This window comes from Phacochoerus africanus, chromosome 3 (assembly GCF_016906955.1).
Source record: "Phacochoerus africanus isolate WHEZ1 chromosome 3, ROS_Pafr_v1, whole genome shotgun sequence".
Classification (NCBI taxonomy): Eukaryota; Metazoa; Chordata; class Mammalia; order Artiodactyla; family Suidae; genus Phacochoerus; species Phacochoerus africanus.
Window position 1 is genome coordinate 27,032,297 of NC_062546.1, and position 19,123 is coordinate 27,051,419.

A 19,123-nucleotide genomic window follows, 5' to 3' on the forward strand; every position below is an offset into this window, starting at 1 on the left:
TCCCTGGGGCTCGGGGCTGTCCCAGAGCAGTGGCGCTGGCAGAAGCAAGGATAGCCAAACTTGGGAGAATTCGAGGTGAGAAGGGAGGAAGTCTGGGGCTCCCCGAAGGGTGGTGATTTGGGGTTCTCCAGGGGAACACTGCTCCTCTGGCGCCGGGCTCACACTTGGAGAGGTCAGGCCAGTCGCCGGGAAGAAGGGAAGGGGCCCTGCCCTGTACCACCCGCGCCGGGCTAAAATCGGGCGGGGGCCCCCCGGGGAGGCAGGAACCCTAGTGGCCGGGCGGGGTCTGCGCCCTACTCCCTGCGAGACCGCCCGGTCCCGGCGGAGCGCGGCCTGCGAGGCTCTGGGCCAGGCCCGGCCAGAGGGAACTCGGTCCCTGGGCTGGGCACCGCGCGCCTGCGGCTCCCGCCCTCCCGGGCGGCTGCGGGCGCGGCGGCCCCCGCGCCCCCAGGGGCCGGGCCGGGGCGGGGGCTGGGCCCCGCGGGCGGGCGCGAGAAGCGGGAGGGGGGGGTGGCGGCGAAGGCTGCGACGCTCTAACAGGTGGGATCCCGCGGCGTGGTGGAGGCGGGCGCGGGAGGAGGAGGAGGAGGAGGAGGAGGAGGAAGAGCAGCGGCAGCGGGAGCTTGAGCAGGAGCAGGATGAGCCGCGCGAGCTGACAGCCGCCGCCGCCGCCGCCCGCGCCCAGGCTCGGTCTCGCTCCCCGCGCCCGGGGCCGCTCCCCGCCTCCCGCCTCCCCCGGCCGCCCGCGGGGCGGCCCGCCCCCTCTGCACCTCCGGGCCCGGAGCTGCCTCCATCGCTCCTGCATCCCGGCCGGGGGGGAGGAGGAGGCGGAGCAGGAGGCGAGCCGGAGCCGCCGCCGCCAACGCCGCCGCCGCCGCCCGAGCAGGACAGAGCGCGCCGCAGCCCCGCGCGTCCGGCCGCCGCCCGTGCCCATCAAGCAGCCGCGCCGGAGCCACACCGCGGGACAGCCCGAGCCGCGGCGCGCCCCGGCTCGGCCCGGCCCAGCCCAGCCCAGTCCCGGCACCGGGCGGCCCGGCGGCCGGCCCGCCCCCGAGGGCGCCGGGCGCGGCGGGAGGATGCCGAAGCCGACGCTGCTGCTGCGCGGGGGCTGGGAGCGCGAGCGCAGCCCCGGGGACTCGGAGCTGGGCCGCCAGTTCCGGGACTGGTGCCTGCGCACCTACGGCGACTCGGCCAAAACCAAGACGGTGACACGCAGCAAATACCAGCGGATCGCCGAGGTCCTGCAGGGCGGCGGCGGGACCGGCGCGGGCAGCGGCCCGGCAGCCGGCGAGAAAGGCAAGTTCCAGTTCTGGGTGCGCTCCAAGGGCTTCCGCCTGGGCAGCGGCCGGGAACCCAAGATGGGCCAAGTGGTGTATGTGCCGGTCAAGACGGGCTCGGTGAGTGCGCGCGCGGCGGCCACGGGCCGGTCCCGCCGCGGGGCTCGGGGCGGGCGGGGGCGGGGTGGGGGTGTGGATGTGTGTCCGAACGTGTGTCCCTGAGGTTGTCCGTGGGTCTCGTCCTCCCGAGGCGCACTCGTCCCTGCTCACCCGCCCGCCCCAGCCCGCCCGGGCAGCGCTCCGGGTTCTGGGCGTCCCTGCCCCCCTCTGCGCCGCTGCCGGGGCCGTGGCGGTGACGGGCGGGCTGTCCCGGGCTGCTCACCCCAGCATGTTCCGTCCTCCCGTCCCCTCCCCCCGCCAGCAGGCGGCTGCTCCGAAGCCCGAGCCTCCCCCCGCCCGCCCCGGGGCTGCCTGTCCCGGGCGCCTCGCGCTCCCGCCCCCGGGCCGGCTGGGCGGTGTGTGTCTGTGTGTGTTGTGTGTGTGTGTTCTGTGTGTGTGTGTGTGTGTGTGTGTGTGTATGGAGGGTGGTGCCGCGGTGGGGGGGGGGGGCAGGGGCGGCCACGGGACGGGGAGTCCGCTCGGCTTCCCAGCGCCAGGGGAGGGGGCCCGCAGGGGCACAGTCTCTCCGACCCCACCCGGGGCTGGCCCGGGGAGGGGCAGCCCGAGCCGCAGCCTGGCGCAGGAGCAGCCTCCCGCGGGTGGGTGGGGCGCCCCCTCCGCCCCCCGGGCCCCTAGCTCCCCCCTCCCTGGGACGGGGGCGGCCTGACCTATCCATCCCCTCCCCTCCCCCGTCCCCGGGGCCGGCCGGGTCCGGGCGGGGTGGCGTGGGGGAGGGGGCGGAGAACCGCAGCCGCCGAGAGGGAGGAGGCGGGCGGCCGGGCGGGGGCGTCCCCTCCGGCCCGGGGCGCCCTGGAGAGGGCGTGCGGCGCGGGCCCCGCGGCTCCCCCGCCGGGACCTCATTGTTCTGCAGCGGGTGGGGGCTGGGGGGGCGGCTGCTCCCGGGGCGCTGCTGAGCTTTGAACTTTCCGTCGCGGAGACCCTCCATTAGTGCGTTCAGCCCCCGGCCCGGCCGGGCCGGGCCAGCCTCCCTCCCTGCCCCCCTCGCTCCCTCCCCGGCCTCGCCCGGCCCGAGCAAGCGAGCGGGGCCGCCCCGCGCCGGCCTCCCTCCCTCCCTCGCTCCCTCGCTCCCCCCTCCGTGCTCCTCCCCCGTCCGGCCCGCCCGCCCCGCGCTCAGCCCAGTCCCCGGCCGGAGCGGGCTCTTCACACACAATTGATTCGGTCGTTACGAAAAGTGCACTTGTCCCCTCCCCCTCCCCCTCCGGCGGCCGCCCGGGCCGGGCCCGCGGGGTGAGGGGGCCGCCAGGGAGGGAGGCGGGAGCCGGGGAGCGGATCCAGAGGCGCCTCCCCCCGCGCCCAGGGGACGGGGCTGCAGGCCGCGGGGAGTGGGGAGCCGCGAGCGCGGAGGGCGGGCGGCCCATCTGCGAGGAGCGCTGATAACCGCGCCGCTGCCGCTGCGGCCGCCAGCAGCCCATCTGCGCCGCTGCCGCCTCCGGCCGGACCGGGAGCTGGGGGCCGGGCCGAGGGGCGCGCCGGGGCTGGATTCCCAGAGGGGGCGGTTGGGGCAATGTCCCATCCCGCTCGAGTCAGGGACCTCCCAGCCTAAATCAGTGCTCTCCGCCAAACCAGGGGAGTCTGGGTCATTGTCCCCTCCAACGATCGAGTCGGGGACCCCTCCCCCCAGCCCAAATCAGTGCCCACTTTCCCACACTGGGAGTAGGGGTCATTGCCTCTCCCCAGCCTAGGTCAGCCCTCCCCACTCTGCCAGTTCCCTACCCTCCTCGCTTCTCCCCCATCTTGGGCTAGAGTCTCCAGCCTAAGTGTGCTTTTTCCGAGGTCAGTGACCCACCAGATGGTTGGCTGAGTCCTCGCCCCCTACCCTGGGTCATTGCCTTCAGCCATCCAGGCTTCCGAGGTCTGTTAGTGCCCTCCACCCCCACCCCATTCTGGTTACCCCTCCCCCGGTAGCTGGGAGGCTTGGCCCAACCTTCCTCATCTGAGGCAGAAGCCCCCACTCCACCCACTCCTGCAGTTTGGGGACAGGTGACCCTCAGACAGGGCAGCTAGCTCACTGCTTCTCTGTGCAGGTTGACCTCTCCCCTAGGGAGTAGGCATCATGGGGCCATCAGTCCCCTTACCCCCTTAGCCACACAGCTGTCAAGGCGGAGCAAGTGCACTCACGCCCATTCAGGCCACATGCAGAAATTGGGTGCTAGGCCTGGCTCCAGGTCCTGCCAGCCCAGCCTTCAGTTCCTTCATGAGGCCCACACTGACCCGCCTTGCCTGGCAGCAGGGGCCTTGAAAGACTCCACCCCTGCTCCCAGACCAATAATAAGCCCTCCCAAGGGACCACCTGCCTGGGAGGCAGAGAAAGGGAACCCAGGCCTCCCTGCCCAGGCTACCAGGGGGACGACAAACACAACAGAGGGGCCCTCCTGCAACAGCCCGCCCCTTAAGCTACCCACACCCACCTGCCTGGCCCGCTGGTCCCCAGAGAGCCCTTTAGTTACCTGCCACTTGCCCAGCCAAGCGGAGCCGGCTGCAGGAGATGCCCTTAGTCCTGCCACCCCCAGCTCCAAGCACCTTCCTGGGGCTCAGTTATTATTTTTCCATTTCCATTTTCCTTTTCACTGATCTAAGAGGAACAAATCCTGCTGGGAATTCTGGGGCAGCCATGGCCTCTTCCTGGGAGGAGCTGAATGGGACCTTCTTTGAAAGGTGCAAAGGACAACCTCTGCCTTCATTGGCTCTCTCCCTCTCCCTCTCCCTCTCCCTCTCTCTCTCTCTCTCTCTCTCTCTCTCTCACACACACACACACACACACACAAAGTTATCCTTGCTTCTGGCGGCAGTTGGGAGAGATCCTATAGTTTTGCCCTGAGTGGGTTTTTGTGAAGGTCATTGGGCCATAAACCTTTGTCCAAGACATTTGTTTAGCATCCACAGGCCTTGCAGGGGCAATGGGGCATTGGAGTGGGTTGGACTCTGAGCCTCCTCCCCTGGCACCCAGCTGGTAGGGGAGGTGGACGTAGCTCAGGATCTGATCGAGAAGCCCATGGAGGCTCCAAGGGAAGGCAGGCAGACAGAGCAATTTCATCGAAGAGGGGGTGTGGGAGTTGTGTCATCCAGCCGTGGAACAAGGGCCCCCTGCGCCCCTGCGTGAGCTCAGGTCCCCAGGGTGGCCGTGATGTGTCATCTCCCTTCCATGTTGCTCTCTGGCTGCCCCCTCCGTGGGCCCCCTTTCCTCCTCCCACAGCCATATGTGGTGCTGCGGTCGGGGCCCTTCCGAGTCCCGGCCGCGGAGGGTCGATGATCTGACACCACTTGTCCTGTCCCATCTGGCCCTGAGCTTTTCTGGGTGTGTGTGACAAAGGCTTAATCTGTCCGGACGGGCCCAGGGCGGAGAGGAGGGCGAGGGGAATTACACTCTGCCGGGGCCTCCTGCAGCTGGGGCCCGGCTGGGGGTGGGGTGGGGCGGGGGGTCGACCAGAAGCCTGGGTGTGGGGGTGTGGGGGGGGCAAGTTGGTCTTCAGTTTGCAGGTTGTCACAGGAAATAGAAGTGGAGGCGGAGGGCTGAGGGAAGGAGGGCGGAGTCCTCCACCAGGCGGCACAGGGTGCTCGTGGGGATAAGATCTCTCTGTGACAGGAGCCAGCCAGGGCCTCCTGACTGGGCCAAGGCCAGCTAGGATTTGGTATTTCTTGTGTTTGGCCTGCTGCGATTTCTGTGGGCTGCCAGGCAGGGGGCTGCAAACCCTTCGAAGGCGAGACCCTTCTAGCCTGGGCCACAAGGTGAACCATCCCTTTCCTTTTCCTCTGGTCGCTCGGAATGGGCCTGTCCCCCAAGCCTGAAAGGGCCACAGGTTATGTCTGGGGCGGAGCCCTGGGCCATCTGACAACTCCTAGGATCAGAGAGCCCCAGGGATCCTTGGAGGTAGATGTTCTCAGCCAAACGCTGCCATCTTCCAGATGGGAAAACTGAGGCCAGAGAGAGGAAGTTTCTGGGGGTGGGGAGCCGGGACTGGGACACAGATCTCTAGGCTCCACCCAGGCTTCTCTGTGGGCCCATCACATGCCAGGAATCCCCCCATTAGAGCCCCATCCCCCGAGGGGGAAACGCCAGATTGGCAAACTCCACTCTCAGCACCAGGCTTTTGCAAGCCAGACCCCAGGTGTTCCGCTGGCCAAATTGACTAATGGTGGTCTTTTCCCAGTTTGCAGACAACATTCATTTAGTGGAGAGCATTTTCACCGTCTTCAGCCCTTCTCCCCAGAGCTTTTGAGTAAACCTTTGGCACCTGCGGCCGCTGGTCTGGGCGGGAAATGGCCTCTGACTTAGCACAACCTAATATACACTGTGACCTTCCGTTGAAAAACCTCAGTGTCTCCTGCTTTTCTCTAAATTCTCACCACAGTGAGCCTTTCTGAGTCACCTACTGTGTGCCTGTCCCCATGTGTCGGGTTCTCACAGCAGCCCGGAGGTCAGTACTGCTCTGATGAGTCAAGGGAGGTTTGGCCGGGGGGCGGGGGGGGGGGGGTGGCAGGGAGAGGGGTTCAGAACTTGCCCAAGGCCACACCGCTGACAGGAGACCCTGAGCTTGGGTAGCGCCCGTATACCCCTCCTCTCTGGCCCTCTTGGAGATGTCTTACAGCCTGATCCGCTTGGAAAGCATAGGTCTTTTCGTGACAAGCTTTCAGTCCGTTACACCTTAATCTGAATTAGTGTAGAAGAATCCTTCTAGGCAAGATGTTTGTGATCACAGGCTGGTGCTCGAGGCAGGATTGGCTTCGTGTAAAAATGTCTGGGACTTTCCTGGGGTGCTCTAGGATGGGTCTGGGGTGGGGAGAAGGGAGGAGGCCTCGACCGTCCTGCTTTGCGAAGGACTTTCAGGGAGAAGGCTGACAAGACAAGCCTTCTGTGTATTTCTCGTGAGTGGCAGACGTGGGCTATGTTGTTAATTAAGCCTTGGTGATTTGGGTGAATGAGTCTTGGGGACTCTGGGGGGCTGAGTTTGGAGGATCAGGCTCCGCCTTCCCAGGGCCTCTCCTCTGGGTCCTGAGTCACTTTTGGCCGGGGGTAGGGGGTGGGGCAGCGTGCCTCCCTCTTCTTTGGGCAAGGCTTGGCATGAACATCCTCTCCTTCGTGGTCCCTACAGGCTACCTTCCCATCCCTGAGTGTTTGGGGGTCAGGAAGCCCCATCTGGGACCCTCAAAATGCTGCTCAAAGGACTGGGGGGGTGAGAGCCTATGGGTAGCTGCCCGGGGTCAAAGGTCAAGGGTCTGACCCAGCCTCAGGCAAACCTGGGCTTCTCCAATCAGCCCTTACCTTGGAGGTTGTGGAACGGATTGAGCACCATGCACGTGTTCATGCCCTCCTGGGCTACAGCGTGTGTGTCCATGTGGGTGTGCATGCAGAAGTGTGGCCGTGTGAGCCTGCGTGTGCACCTATCCACGTGCAGGCCTGGGATGCCTGTGTGCTCGGGGCTGTGTGCGTGTGTGTGCGCGCGTGCATGTGTGTGCGCGCGTGCATGTGTATATACAAGTGGAGGAGAGACTGCATGCTTGTGAGTGTGTGTGATTGTGAGTGTCTGTGTTGGCAGATGTGCGAGCACCTGGGGTGTGGGCATTGGCAGATCACAAGTATGACTGTGTGCGCGTGACACATGTTCTAGATCCTTTGGAAAAAAACCTGTCGATTTGGCAGCATGGGCCTGACAGGGGTGTCCTTCATCGTAACCAAGTCAGCTGGAGCTGCTGGCCTGGCCCCTGCTGCCCCTGGGGTCTCAGCAGCTGCAGAAGCCAAGTATGAGGGAGGGGGTGGGCACAAGAGGTGGCACCATGTCCCTGTCCCCATGACAGAGGCCCAAGGAGAGCATCTGCAGCCTTGTCCCTCTTCCCCCAAGTCCCTGCCCTACAAGGACAGTAGGGTAAAGCTTGTGACCTTGGCCGTGGTGGCATTTATGGTGCCACAGCCAAGCAGCACAGAGGCAGGGTGGGAGAGAGGGTTCTGAACTTGAAGTGAGGGGCCAGAACCCAAGGGATCCTCGTGCATCTGCTTGCTTGCCACGTGACCCGGGGCAAGGAGCCTGCTTGACCTCCTCAAGTCTCAGTTTACTCAGCTGGAAAATGGGCTTCAAAGCCCCACTTCTAAGTGGCTTGGAAAACTGGAAGAGACTCTCTTGTCATTTTAGGATGTCATTCTGATAACCTCTGTCAAAGGTGGGCCTAGGCCCTGGGCCCCAAGGCAGGAGAGGGAGCTGATGGAAACTGGGAGAGGGCCCAGCAGGGTGGTTGTCAGGTTGGAACAAGGACTCCCGAGTCCACTTTCTGCCCCAGGCCTACCTTGATGTAGAGGGGAGGTGAAGGGCTTCGGGTGTCAAGCCACAGGGCCCTGGGTTCAAATCCCACCTCTGCCCTTCATCAGTTTGGCCTTAGTTTTCTCATCTGTAGAATGGAGCTGATAATCCTATCTCCCTTATAGGACTGGTTATAAAGATTAGTGTATATGTAGATACAGAGCCTAAAGAATGGAGCAAGTTTTAGGAAATGCGAGCTGTCTTGTGATCTCACTGAGCCTCAGTTTCCTCATCTGGAATATGGGGATGGTAATCAAATGTCATGGATATTAAACGGCCTAGTGGAAATAAAGCAGCCAGCCAAATCCCTGGCATGTAGTTGGTGGGAAGCAACCATTGGTTCCCTAGAGATTGTGTCTGGGTTATTTCTGTGTCTCCAGTGCCATTGGGGCCTGGTTAATGTTGTATTGAATTGCGCAGAACACCAGCGAAGTCTTGGCAAGGGCCACAGATAGGGCATGAGCCCCAGAGCTGGGGACTCGAAGGCTCAAGGTCCCACTATGCCCTGGCTGGCTCCTGCCCTGCTCTGAGCCTCCGTTGCCCCAGCAGTTTGCACAGGGGAGGCTCCTGTGGTCCCTCCTGCCCTGAATCTCTTCCTGGTGTGGGGGGGGCCCCATCCCAGAGGTCAAGGAGAGGGTGCTGGAGAGGTGAGAGGGGGCTTTACCAAGCCTGGGAGGCACTTGCCAGGTAGAGCAGTCAAAGGCTGAGCCTCTCAGAGGTTTCTCATCACCATCGCCTATCCCCCCTGCCCCACGGCACCCCACCCCAGACCCTGGCCAGGAGCCTGAGCTCTGGACTCTGGGCTCACTTCATCTCCTCTGGATTCTACGAGGTAGATGCAAACTTGGCATCAGAGGGGCCGGGGAACCTTCCCGAGCCTCAGGGTGAGCAAGTGGCAGAGCCTGGGTTCCGAGGCCATCTGACCCTCTCAGAGCCAGGACATGGAAGCAGGGGTCCGTGGGTTCCCTGGCTCTCCCCACCTCCCCACCCTAGCTGAGGACGCCCTGCAAAAGCTTTCCAAAGCTGGAGGCGGCCCTCGTACCTGCCCGAACCTGGCCTGGTGGGAGACACCCTTCCCCGTCGCCCACACATGTCCACCCTCTCACCTTGGCTGCAGCTCCAGACCTGGCCCGGCCTGGGCAGGCTGCAGGAGGCTGGGCCTGTCCTCTCCCCACAAGGTCAACGACTCCCTCAGCACCCAGCTCCCCGGCGCCCGGGCCATGGGGCGCCTCAGCCGCGGGTGGGGCACCAAGCTGAGGAGCGCGGGGGCAAGGGGCTCCTGGTCCTGCAGATACCGGGGCTGAGTGGGGCCCCGACTGGTCATTCATTCATTCATTGCCTCACTCACTCCCACGTTCGCTCCTTCCACCGCCCTCCCCATCGAAGCAGCTCCATCTTTCCCTTGCTCCAGCCACACCTGGCCATCATTTTTGACTCTTTTCCCCGCCTCCCTCCCCACCCAAGCCATTTGCAGACACTCTCAGTTCTACCCACAAAATACTTCTCAGGTTTTACCTTCTCGCTGCCTTCACTGCCTCCAGCCCCGTCCAAGGCTGGAGATGCATCAGCCTCCCCCATGGGTTCTCTGTGCCCACCCCAGCCCCCCTGTAATCCCCTCTGGCTCCCATGGCCGGCGAATCAGCAAAAGCAAAAAGCAGATCAGATTCTCTCCCTCCTCTGCTCGGCACCCTCTAAGATTCTTGTCTCACTCACAGCAAGAGCCAAAGTCTTCCCTGAAGCCTACAGGCCCTGCTTGATCAGACCCAGCTGCCTGCTACCCGCTCCGCCCTCCACTCTCCCCTTGCTCATTCAGTGTCAGCCGCTGGCCTCCTTGCTTCTGAAAAACCACTAAGCACAGCCCTGCCCCAGGGCCTTTGCACTGGCCTGTTTCCCTAGCCTGGAATTCTCTTCCCCCAGATCTCTGCCCTGCCGGCTCCCGTCCTCTTTCAGATCTTTGCTCAAATGACTTCTCCTCAGAGGGGCCCTCCCGGATCACCCAGCCAGAGCCACCTTAGGTTCCTTGGACTCTCTCTTTTCCTACTTAATTTTCTCCTAAATTTCTTTGCACTTAATTTTTCTCTATAGCCCTTACCACCCTCAGGTATTTTATATATATGCACCCATGTATATTTATGTGTATATATGTATATGTGTACGTGTCTCTGTATGTGTTTTGCTAGCTTACGTGTTTAGTATCTTTCTCCTCACGAGGCTATGAGCTCTGCCTGGGTAGAACCATCTCGTGGTTCACTCTGTCCCCAGGTCTCAGAATATCCCTGCCCCTAAGGGACTCCCCCCTGTGCGGGGCAGCAGATGCCTTAGAGGCAGGAGTCTGAGAACCACCCATCCCTTCTGTGCTCAGAGGGTCTCAGGAGCCCCCAGACCCAGAGCCTTCCTCCTGCCTGAGGGTGTCCAGGGAGTCCTCCAGGAGGTGACATCTGAAGTGGACCTTGAGGCCCAAACCAAACTGTTCAGCAAGAGCAGAACAGGGAAGCTCATTCCCAGGGGTGGACATGTGAGCATGGGGTTGGGGAGGGGACAGGTTTTGCGGGCTCAGCGCAGGCTGGGTATGACGGCAACAGGGGCCACTTTCCTGGAGAAGCCTGTCCTATGGAGCATTTCAGGTGGGGCTGGGTAAATGGCCAGGTCAGCAGGAGAACCACTTTGGGGTCCTGAGGGGGATGAGCTGGTGAGATCAGTTGGGGCCAGATGGAAGAGAAGGATCTGGAAAGCCACTCAGAGGAGCTAGTGCGTCACCATCAAGGAGAGTTTGCAGGAGGGTTTTTAAGTAGAAGGGAGATAAGGGCAAATTCGGGTTTTAGAAGGAGCCTCGGAATGCTTAGGCTAGAGAGAGATGTGTTACAGAGAAGGGAGCCAGGGAAGCTGGGACATAGTGAGGTGTGGAGAGAGAAGGCCAGCCTGGGGCCAAGGGGAGGGGCTCTCTGTCGGCCAAGAGGTTGAGTGACTGGGACTGGGTGACATGGGGGGAGGGGTGGCGAGGGACGCTCCAGGGTCACAATTGACCCAGTATTCTTGGGTGGGCAGAGAGGCGTTTAAGAACCCAGGAATGTAGGCAGACACACGGATCTGGGGTGATGGCCCCAGGGGCAGGCAGCCCCAGTGGGCGGAGTCCAAGAGCTGTCCCCAAGGCTGGTAGCATGTGGCAGTGGGAGGCTGTGGAGTAGACCTGGTGACTCAGGGCTTGGTGGGGCCAGCTCAGGCGTCATGTTTGTAGGGCCCCCTTCCCAGCCTGGAACCTTCCCTGCCTCGGCTGGGACCCGACGCAGGCTCCTGGGAGGCCTGTGCTTGGGTGGATGACTCATCGTTTTCTCGGCATCCCCAGGCTGAGGAAGTTTCAAGGAGACATGGGGCCCTTCCTTTGGCAGGCCAGGCCCTGGCTGGATGCTGGTGGGTCGAGGGAAATACACTGGGGCCTCAGGCCTGGTCTGAGGGCCTCCCGAGGGCGGGTCTCCAAGAGCCCCTGGTTTCCGCAGTCTCGCCCATCCTCAGCCGCCCTGGGAGGCCGTCCTGACTCCACTCTACAGGTTAGCAAGCCAAGGCAGAGCCTCTGCTGGGCCCTCGGCCAAGTAACCACTTGGTGCTTCAGTTTCTCCACCTGAAAAATGGGTGCAGTGATTGTCCCTCCTGCTTAGGGCTGTTGGGAAAACTGAAGGAGGGAATCATGTGAAATGCTTAAATACTGGGGTTGTGGTTTTCGTGAAGATGCAGATAGGGGTTCCCCCAGGCGACAGGAGCGCTCTATCGGGTAGAGCAGCCAGAGGGTAACATGGCCAACAGCAGGCCTGCCTTTGGATCCCAGCTCTGCCACAGCTCCTGGTTCTGGGCAGATGGCTTGCCTGCTCCGAGCCCCTGACCCCTTGCATATAAGTGGGTGCCGAGCCCCACTCTGGGGGGTAGTGAGGAAGATGGCATAAGACCATCCTGGCAAATGGGCCACCGAGGAAGGGCTGTGGCTCCATCTCAGGGTCCCTCGGAGGACACCCCCTACCCGTGGACTCAATAAGATCCCTAGACCAGACTGCTGTTAACCTCCCAAGGGGGGTTGTGGGGTGCTGGGGAACCCTGGGCCATGGGGGAGGGGGAAGGAGAGGCAGCTCAGGGAGTTGGGGCTGGGAAGCTCCATGGGGCTGGGAAGCTCCATGGAAGATCTGGAGGCTGGGACAGGAGCAGGCTGAGGGGCAAAGGGCTTTGTGTTGAACACGAGGCCCCTGTGGGTCAGCAGAGGTGTGGGGACTGTGGAGGCAGCAGCTGGGTCCACGCTCTACCATTTACTGCTGTGCAGTCTTGGGCAGGTCACTTTCCCTCTCTGAGCCTCGGTTTGCCCATCTGTAAAATGGAATAATAATGGCTGTGGCTTCACTTATATCCACCTTCCATACTGTATTCTATACTAGTTATACATATTCTACTGTATACTATATTCTGTGATCTAGAAGCTTCTGTCCCAGGGTGTGGCCATAATCAAGCCCTCAATAAAAGGCAGCTATAATTAGGATTATGATTGTAATCCAATCAATAACCCCTGAATCTGTGACAAGGCCATTCAAGCAGTGCTGCTGAGCTGGGCTTTGGAGCTCCAACTGGGCCCAGGTTTGCATCGAGCTCTGTGTCTCACTAGCTGGATGACCTTGAGACAAGTCGCTCTCTGAACCCGGGTTTCCCCTTCTGTAAGATCCGGGCCCATGGAATTATCCATCTCCACAGGGTTGCAGTGGGGAAGTGAAGAGAGACTCCACATCAAGTGCTCGGCACGGATGACAGGAGCTTTTCTTGCCTTGTGCCTGCGGTGTGGCCAGTGGCAGTTAGAGCTAGGGATGTGGAGTCCAGGGCAGGGCCAGTGGGTGCTGGAGCAGAGGGTACAGGAGGGGCAGAGGGCAGAGACAGAAGGGAGTGTGTGCAGGGCAGCTGGAGCGGAGGACCCCGGGAGGAGGGGCGGCCAGCTGAGCCTGCCTCCGAGGATCGACAGCGCCCCTCAGCCCAGATCTGGAGGAGAGGAGGCCTTGATGGAAGCCAGAGGGCAGAGGGAGGGCGCCAAGCCAGAGCAGGTGGGAAGGAGAGGCCGGAAGTCTTTTTTAAGACTGCACCCGTGCCATATGGAAGTTCCCAGGCTAAGGGTCAAATCAGAGGCACAGCTCCTGGCCTATGTCACCAGCCCCAGTAACTTGGGATCTGAGCTGCATCTGCAACCTACACCACAGCTCACAACAATGCTGGATCCTTAACCCACTGACCTAGGCCAGGGATCAAACCCTCATCCTCGTGGATACTAGCTAGGTTTGTTATCGCTGAGCCACAATGGGAACTCTGTAGAGAGTCCAGAAGTCTTGTTGGTCCAGTCCGTACTTTGCTGTCAGGAAGGGAGGGAGGGCCAGAGGGGCAGTGGGCTTCCCCGAGTCCAGACTGCCCATGATGGGACGAAGAATGGGCATGCTCCACGGGAGAGAGAGCCCTGGCTTCAAATCCTGCCTGACCAACCAAAACTGCCACTGTGCAACCTTGGACACACCTCTCACCCTCTCTGAGCCTCCATTTCCACATCTGTAAAATGGAGATAGTGATATTAACTACCTTTTAAGGTTGTTGTGGGGATCATTTGAGATGCATAAAGTACTCAGCCAATGCCTGCTGCTGAGCAGAAACAATGACAGTCGTGACACAGTCTTTGTTGATTGCTCACAAAGTGCCAGGTGCTCTGCTAAACACGCTGTGCATGTGATTATCCACACACGGCTTCCATGATGATCCTCATCTTGCCGAGGAGGATGTCGAGGCTCAGAGGGGTTCAGTACCATGCCTGAGGCCACCCAGCCGGTAGAGGCAGAGCAGGGACTTGAGCCCCCACCGTGAAGTGTCGTGTCCTCCGCTCCCTAAACCACCCATCCTCTTGATGGCAAGGGTGAGATCCTGGGGTCCCCTGTGGTATTACACTTGCTTGGACAGTGGCTCTTCCCGGGATGGAGAGGCAGGCGTGAATCTGTCTGGCAGAGGGTGCTCACCCCTGGAGCATATGGCTCAGGCGCGAATGGGATCTACTGGTAGGACTGACCCTCAGGGGTCACTGAGGGAGTCTGTGACATGGAGCCCCAGGGCCAGCTGGCCAGCGCTCTGCCCTTCAGCTGAGGCAGGGGAAGCCCTGTGCTCACCTGCAGAAGAACGGGGCGTTGGCTCCACAGCCAGGTTTCAGGCAGCTGCCAGTCATCCCCAGATCATAAGTGTGGCCAGTGCCTGGTCAGGGCGGCGCCCACGGGGCCTGGGAGGAGCTAGGAGAGGGCGCTTATGAGGAGGTGAGCCATGAAATCGCAGAGGGGTTAGGGCTTCCCGGGAGGGGGAAGGGGCGCTGTGGACAAAGGAGCCCAAGAGAGGTTCGCTTTTAAGGTAAGACACACACCTGACTTAAAGCAGCCACAAGTCAAACTGCAGCCCCCGAGAGGGCGACAAGTGCCCAGCGCCCCACCCCTGTACCTAGTTCCCTTGCCCAGAGGGGTCCAGTCCCTTATGAGTCCTCCCTGATACGTTTGCCTGTGGAGCTGGGCTGCTTGGGTTTGAATCCTGGATCTGCCATCTACTCGCTGTGTGACTTGGTCAACTTACTCAACCTCTCTGTGCCTCTGTTTCTACATCTAAGTGTGGGGGTGATAACAGGACCTGCTTCTTTGGACTGTGGTGAAGATCATAGCTCCTGAAGCCTAGCGGAGGGCAGGGCCCTGGGCCCGAGTGCTCTGTGAATATCTGCTGTCATTGCCGCAGCTGCTCCATTAACTGTTAACCGCTGTGATTACTGTTGTCTGTGTACCAGGCGTGCACTTAAATGCCCAGCTCCCCCGACAGATCCTGAAGCTCAGTGTTCATCACTTCTGCCCATTTAAGCCAGAGGCAGAGGTGCAAGATCAGCCCAGAGGTCATTCTAACAGCCCCGCATCATGAGACATGGAGGGGCGTCATGTCATCAGCTGCGCCCCGGAACCAGAGGCCGCCTTGTTCAGGGTTTGTGGTGAGAGGACTCCAACTCTGTGCTGGTGACATTACAGTGGAGATGGGAGGGATGGAGGGCTGTGGAGAGAGCCCTTGGCCAGACCCCGAAGATGGGGCTTCAAAGCCCCCTTCTCCACTTCTGCCCTCTAAGTTCCCAGCTCCCAGCCTTGGTTTCCTTCTCAGGAAGGTGGTACCAGGCTGTGATGAGGAGCCAGGGCAGTGCCTCAGATGTGATGGAGCATTGGCTGGTTCATAAGGACTCCACCTGCAGGCTTCTGCCCCCAGGGGATTTTAATTGAGTTGATGATATCCCTGATAAGATCCCAGTTTGAGTGGTATTAAAGTGGAGCTTGGCTGTACTGCTTAGAAGCTGAGTGGACCTTGGGGAAATTAACCCCTCTGAGCCTCAGTTTCCTCCTCTGTAAGATGGGCATAGCAGTAGACCCTGCTCTCTGGGGTTGTTAGATGCAGGTGAGAGACCTCCAGGGCCTGGCTCACAGTAAAGCTCTGTGATTGGCAGCAATTGCAATTATTTTAAGGAACTCAGACAAACGCAAGAAACTGCCAGCAAACATACAGGGCTGCAGGCAATACATTCATTCACTGATTCATTCAGCAAACTTTGATTGGCACCTCCCATGTAGCAGATGCTGTTCATTCAGTCCACAGAGATTAACTGAGCACCTGCTATGTGCCAGGAGTGGTGAATAGGACAGACTTGATCTCTGTTCTCCCAGGGCTGGGAGTCCCAGGGACCCCACCTTCCTCACCTGTGGTCAGGGCACACCTGATGCCATTGTGATGGGCTTGCTGAGCTCAAGAGAGCCACTTCTGCCTAGTGACCCCAAGCTAGCCCTGCTGCCTCCATGGCTGGCTCCTCTGACTCCCCCTTTTCCAGGGAAGTAGAACTCTAGGGGGTGGGGGTGCAAGCCCTTTATCATCACCCTTCTACACCTTAATTCTTGTCACTTCCTCCCCAGCAACAGCTCCCATTGTCCTTCCTACTTTCTCCCTCTTCACACAGTGGCCAAAGTCCTGTGCTAAAAATGTAAACCCAGAGTTCCCACTAAGGTGCAATGGATTGGCATCTTCTCTGCAGTGCCAGGATGCAGGTTCGGTCCCTGGCCAGCGCCAGGATGCAGGTTTGATCCCTGGCTTGGTGCAGTGGGTTAAAGGGTCTGGCATTGCCACAGCTGTGGCTTAGGTTGTAACTGTGGCTCAGATCTGATCCCTGGCCTGGAAATGCCACGTCCATGGGACAGCCAAAAAGAAAAAAGAAAAAGAAACCTGTGTTCCTTCTCTGCTCAGGCCCTTCTTGTGGGTCCCCATCACTGTCAGAGCAGAAGCCACCAAGGCCCCTCTCTCCACCTTGTGGGCTTCTGCTCACTGCCCTTCAGCCACACTAGCCTCCAGGCTGTCCTTTAGCTCTCACTGGGCATTGCTGACATGTCACCTCCTCAGAGAGGCCCTCCCTGACTGCCTTATCCTCCATCACTCTCAAGCCCCTACTTCACCTTTGGAGCCCTCGTCAGCATCTGACTAATGCTGGGTTTGCGTGTGCTTGTATGTGTGTTCCTCTGGGCTCCCCGAGGACGGGGGCGTTTGCTGTCTTGCTCACTGCTGTGTTCCCACACCTGGTGCATTCATTCACTGAGTCACTCAGCGAACTCTGGCACCTGCTATGCACCAGGTGCTGTTCATTCATCCAGCGAAGATTTACTGAGCACCTACTACGTGCCGGGAGTGGTGAATAGGGCAGACCTGATCTCTGCCCTCCCAGAGCTGGGACCCCTTCTAGTGCATAGTAGGCACTCAGTATTTGCTGAATGCGTGCCTCCAGCCTTTTCTTTTTTCTCTTTGTGCCTCAGTTTCCTCCTCTGCAAAATAAAGAGTTCCCGTTGTGGCTCAGTGTTAATGAACCTAACTGGTATCCATGAGGCCACAAGTTTAGTCCCTGGCCCTGCTCAGTGGGTTAAGGATCCGGCGTTGCTGTGAGCTGCTTGGATCTGGTGTTGCTGTGGCTGTGGCATAGGTCAGCAGCCTCAGCTCTGATTCAACCCCTAGCCCGGGAACTTCCATATGCTGTGGGTGTGGCCTTGAAGAAAAAAAAAAAAAACTTTGCAGAATGGAGGACCAGGGCTATGGTGGGGCCCATATGAGGGCCAGGGTCCCATCAAGGCTGTCTGACCCACCCAGCAGGCAGGCTCCTCCAGTGCTAGGCTGAGAGCCGGAGGAGGCTGGCGGGGGCATCATGTGGTCAGGGAGGCCCCAGGCCTCATGGTGGCGGCATGAGGCTTGACTCGCTGCTGGCCGTGTTGGGCAGCCCAGGCGGGGCAGGGACACGGCTGTGAGAATAAGGGAAGGGAAGCTGGCCTGAAGGGAGGTCTGCGGCTGAGGAGACATGGCCGGACCATCCTTTAATGTGACCCCAGAAAGCCAGCTCTCAGGTGGGGAGTGCCTGAGTATTGCAGAACTAGGAACACGGCAGGGAGGCTTTCAGGAGCCGAGCCTGGTCCAGTGTGTACAGAGCAGAGGCTGGAGTCTGAGGCCCAGGGAGGCTCTGGGTTCTGGGCCCCAACAGCATCCATGGGAGCAGAAGCTGCAGAGATGAGGTGGACGGGGCTTGGGGGGTGCTAAGGACTGGATCTAACAGTCTCCCCGTATTAGCTGCTTCACTCTCCATGAAAGCGTCTTCACCGTTCAATCATCTGTTCACTCATTTGCACATCAGCAACTTGGAGAGAGCCTCCTGGGGGGCAGTGGTAAGCCTCACGCATGTGGCGTTGCCCTGGCAGAGCTCGGGATGCCTCATGGGTGATGGTGGTGATGTCGGTGATGATGGTGTGATGGTGGTGGTGGTAGTGTGATGGTGGTGATGATGGTAGTGGTAATGATAGTAGTGGTGGTGATGATGGTGATGATGGTAGTGATGATGGTAGTGATGGCAGTGATGATGGTGGTGAAGGTGATGATGGTAGTGATGGAGATGATGGTGGTGATGGTGGTGGTGGTGGTGATGGTGATGATGGTGGTGATGGTGATGATGGTGGTGATGGTAATGGTGGTAATGGTGGTAATGATAGTGGTGGTGGTGATGGTGATGATGGTGGTAATGGTGGTAATGATAGTGGTGGTGGTGATGGTGATGATGGTGGTGATGGTGATGATGGTGGTGATGGTAATGGTGGTAATGATGGTGATGATGGTAGTGATGGTGATGATGGTAGTGATGGAGATGATGGTGGTGATGGTGGTGATGGTGGTGGTGGTGGTGATGATGGTGGTGATGGTAATGGTGGTGATGATGGTAGTGATGGAGATGATGGTGGTGATGGTGGTGATGGTGGTGATGGTGATGATGGTGGTGATGGTAATGATGGTAATGGTGGTAATGATAGTGGTGGTGGTAGTGATGGTGATGATGGTAGTGATGGAGATGATGGTGGTGATGGTAGTGATGGTGGTGATGATGGTGGTGGTGATGATGGTGCTGGTGGTGGTTGTGGTGATAGTGATGGGAAGGTTGGTGGTGTGTCAGCTCACATTTGTTGAGCGTTTACTAGGTGCCGGGCTGCTCTAAATACTTCCTGTGTGTTTGCACTCTGGGCTCCGCAATCACCCTGTGAGATCTTACGCAACTTGCCTGAGGCTCCCTGTGAGCCAAGGGCGGCACCCAAATGTGAACCCAGGCAGGCAGGCAGGCAGACCAGCGGCTGCTCCCAGCCATGGCCACCTGCCACTATCAACAGGCAGCTTCCCCGTCACTGTCATCACTATCAGGTCCCTTCCTTGCCTCCTGGACCCTGCACCTTGCACAGGGCCCAGCGCCGGGGAAAATGTCTGAGTCCGGCTTGCCTGAACAGGGTTTGAGGGCAGGCTTTGCCCCAGCAAGCTCGGGCAAATGGTACCCTGGCTCCACGGCCCTCAGCACCTCATCTGTGAAACGGAAGACCCGGCCTCCCGGGAGGCTGCCAGAAAGTCCAGGAACCGCCGTCCTCGCTGTGGCAGTTGATGTTTCCAGGGGGAGATCCCCTTCCTTAATCAGGAGGCAAGAAAGAAATGATTCAGTTATGAGTTGGCCTCTGGGTCTGGGACGGGGGGCGCACACAGGGAGCCAGGGGCTCCTGATGGCTGGACACACCACACATAGGCCCTGAGGGAGGGGCTGTTCTCCTCCCACCCACTCACTGGTGACTCCCATGCCTCTGGGACCCAGGCTCCTGCACCCCCATTTCTGGCAAACCCAAGTGATCCCATGACAGTGAAGGGAGAGGACAGAAGGTGGGGGCTGAGAGCAGAAGTCCTGGACACAGAAGCTGCCTCTGCATTTCCTGTGTGGCCTGGGGGTCACCGCTATCCCTCTCTGGGCCTCAGTTTTATCCA

The 19,123-nt window shown here is 60.2% G+C and overlaps 1 protein-coding gene across 3 annotated transcripts in view; it reads left to right on the forward strand.

Annotated features, from left to right (window-relative positions):
- Positions 1–809: 809 nt before the first annotated feature.
- The window catches only part of NOL4L (nucleolar protein 4 like), a 131,679-nt gene continuing 113,365 nt past the window's right edge, over positions 810–19,123 (forward strand). For 2 of the 3 annotated variants that reach the window (XR_007133874.1, XM_047771341.1), the window contains exon 1: positions 900–1,397. Coding sequence is in view for 2 of the 3 variants with exons in the window: in XM_047771341.1 (XP_047627297.1) it covers positions 1,077–1,397 (321 nt within the window). In the remaining variant the exon portion in view is untranslated. Of the gene's footprint in view, positions 1,398–19,123 lie in introns of all 3 variants that reach the window. The other variant, XM_047771342.1, reaches the window with a different exon arrangement.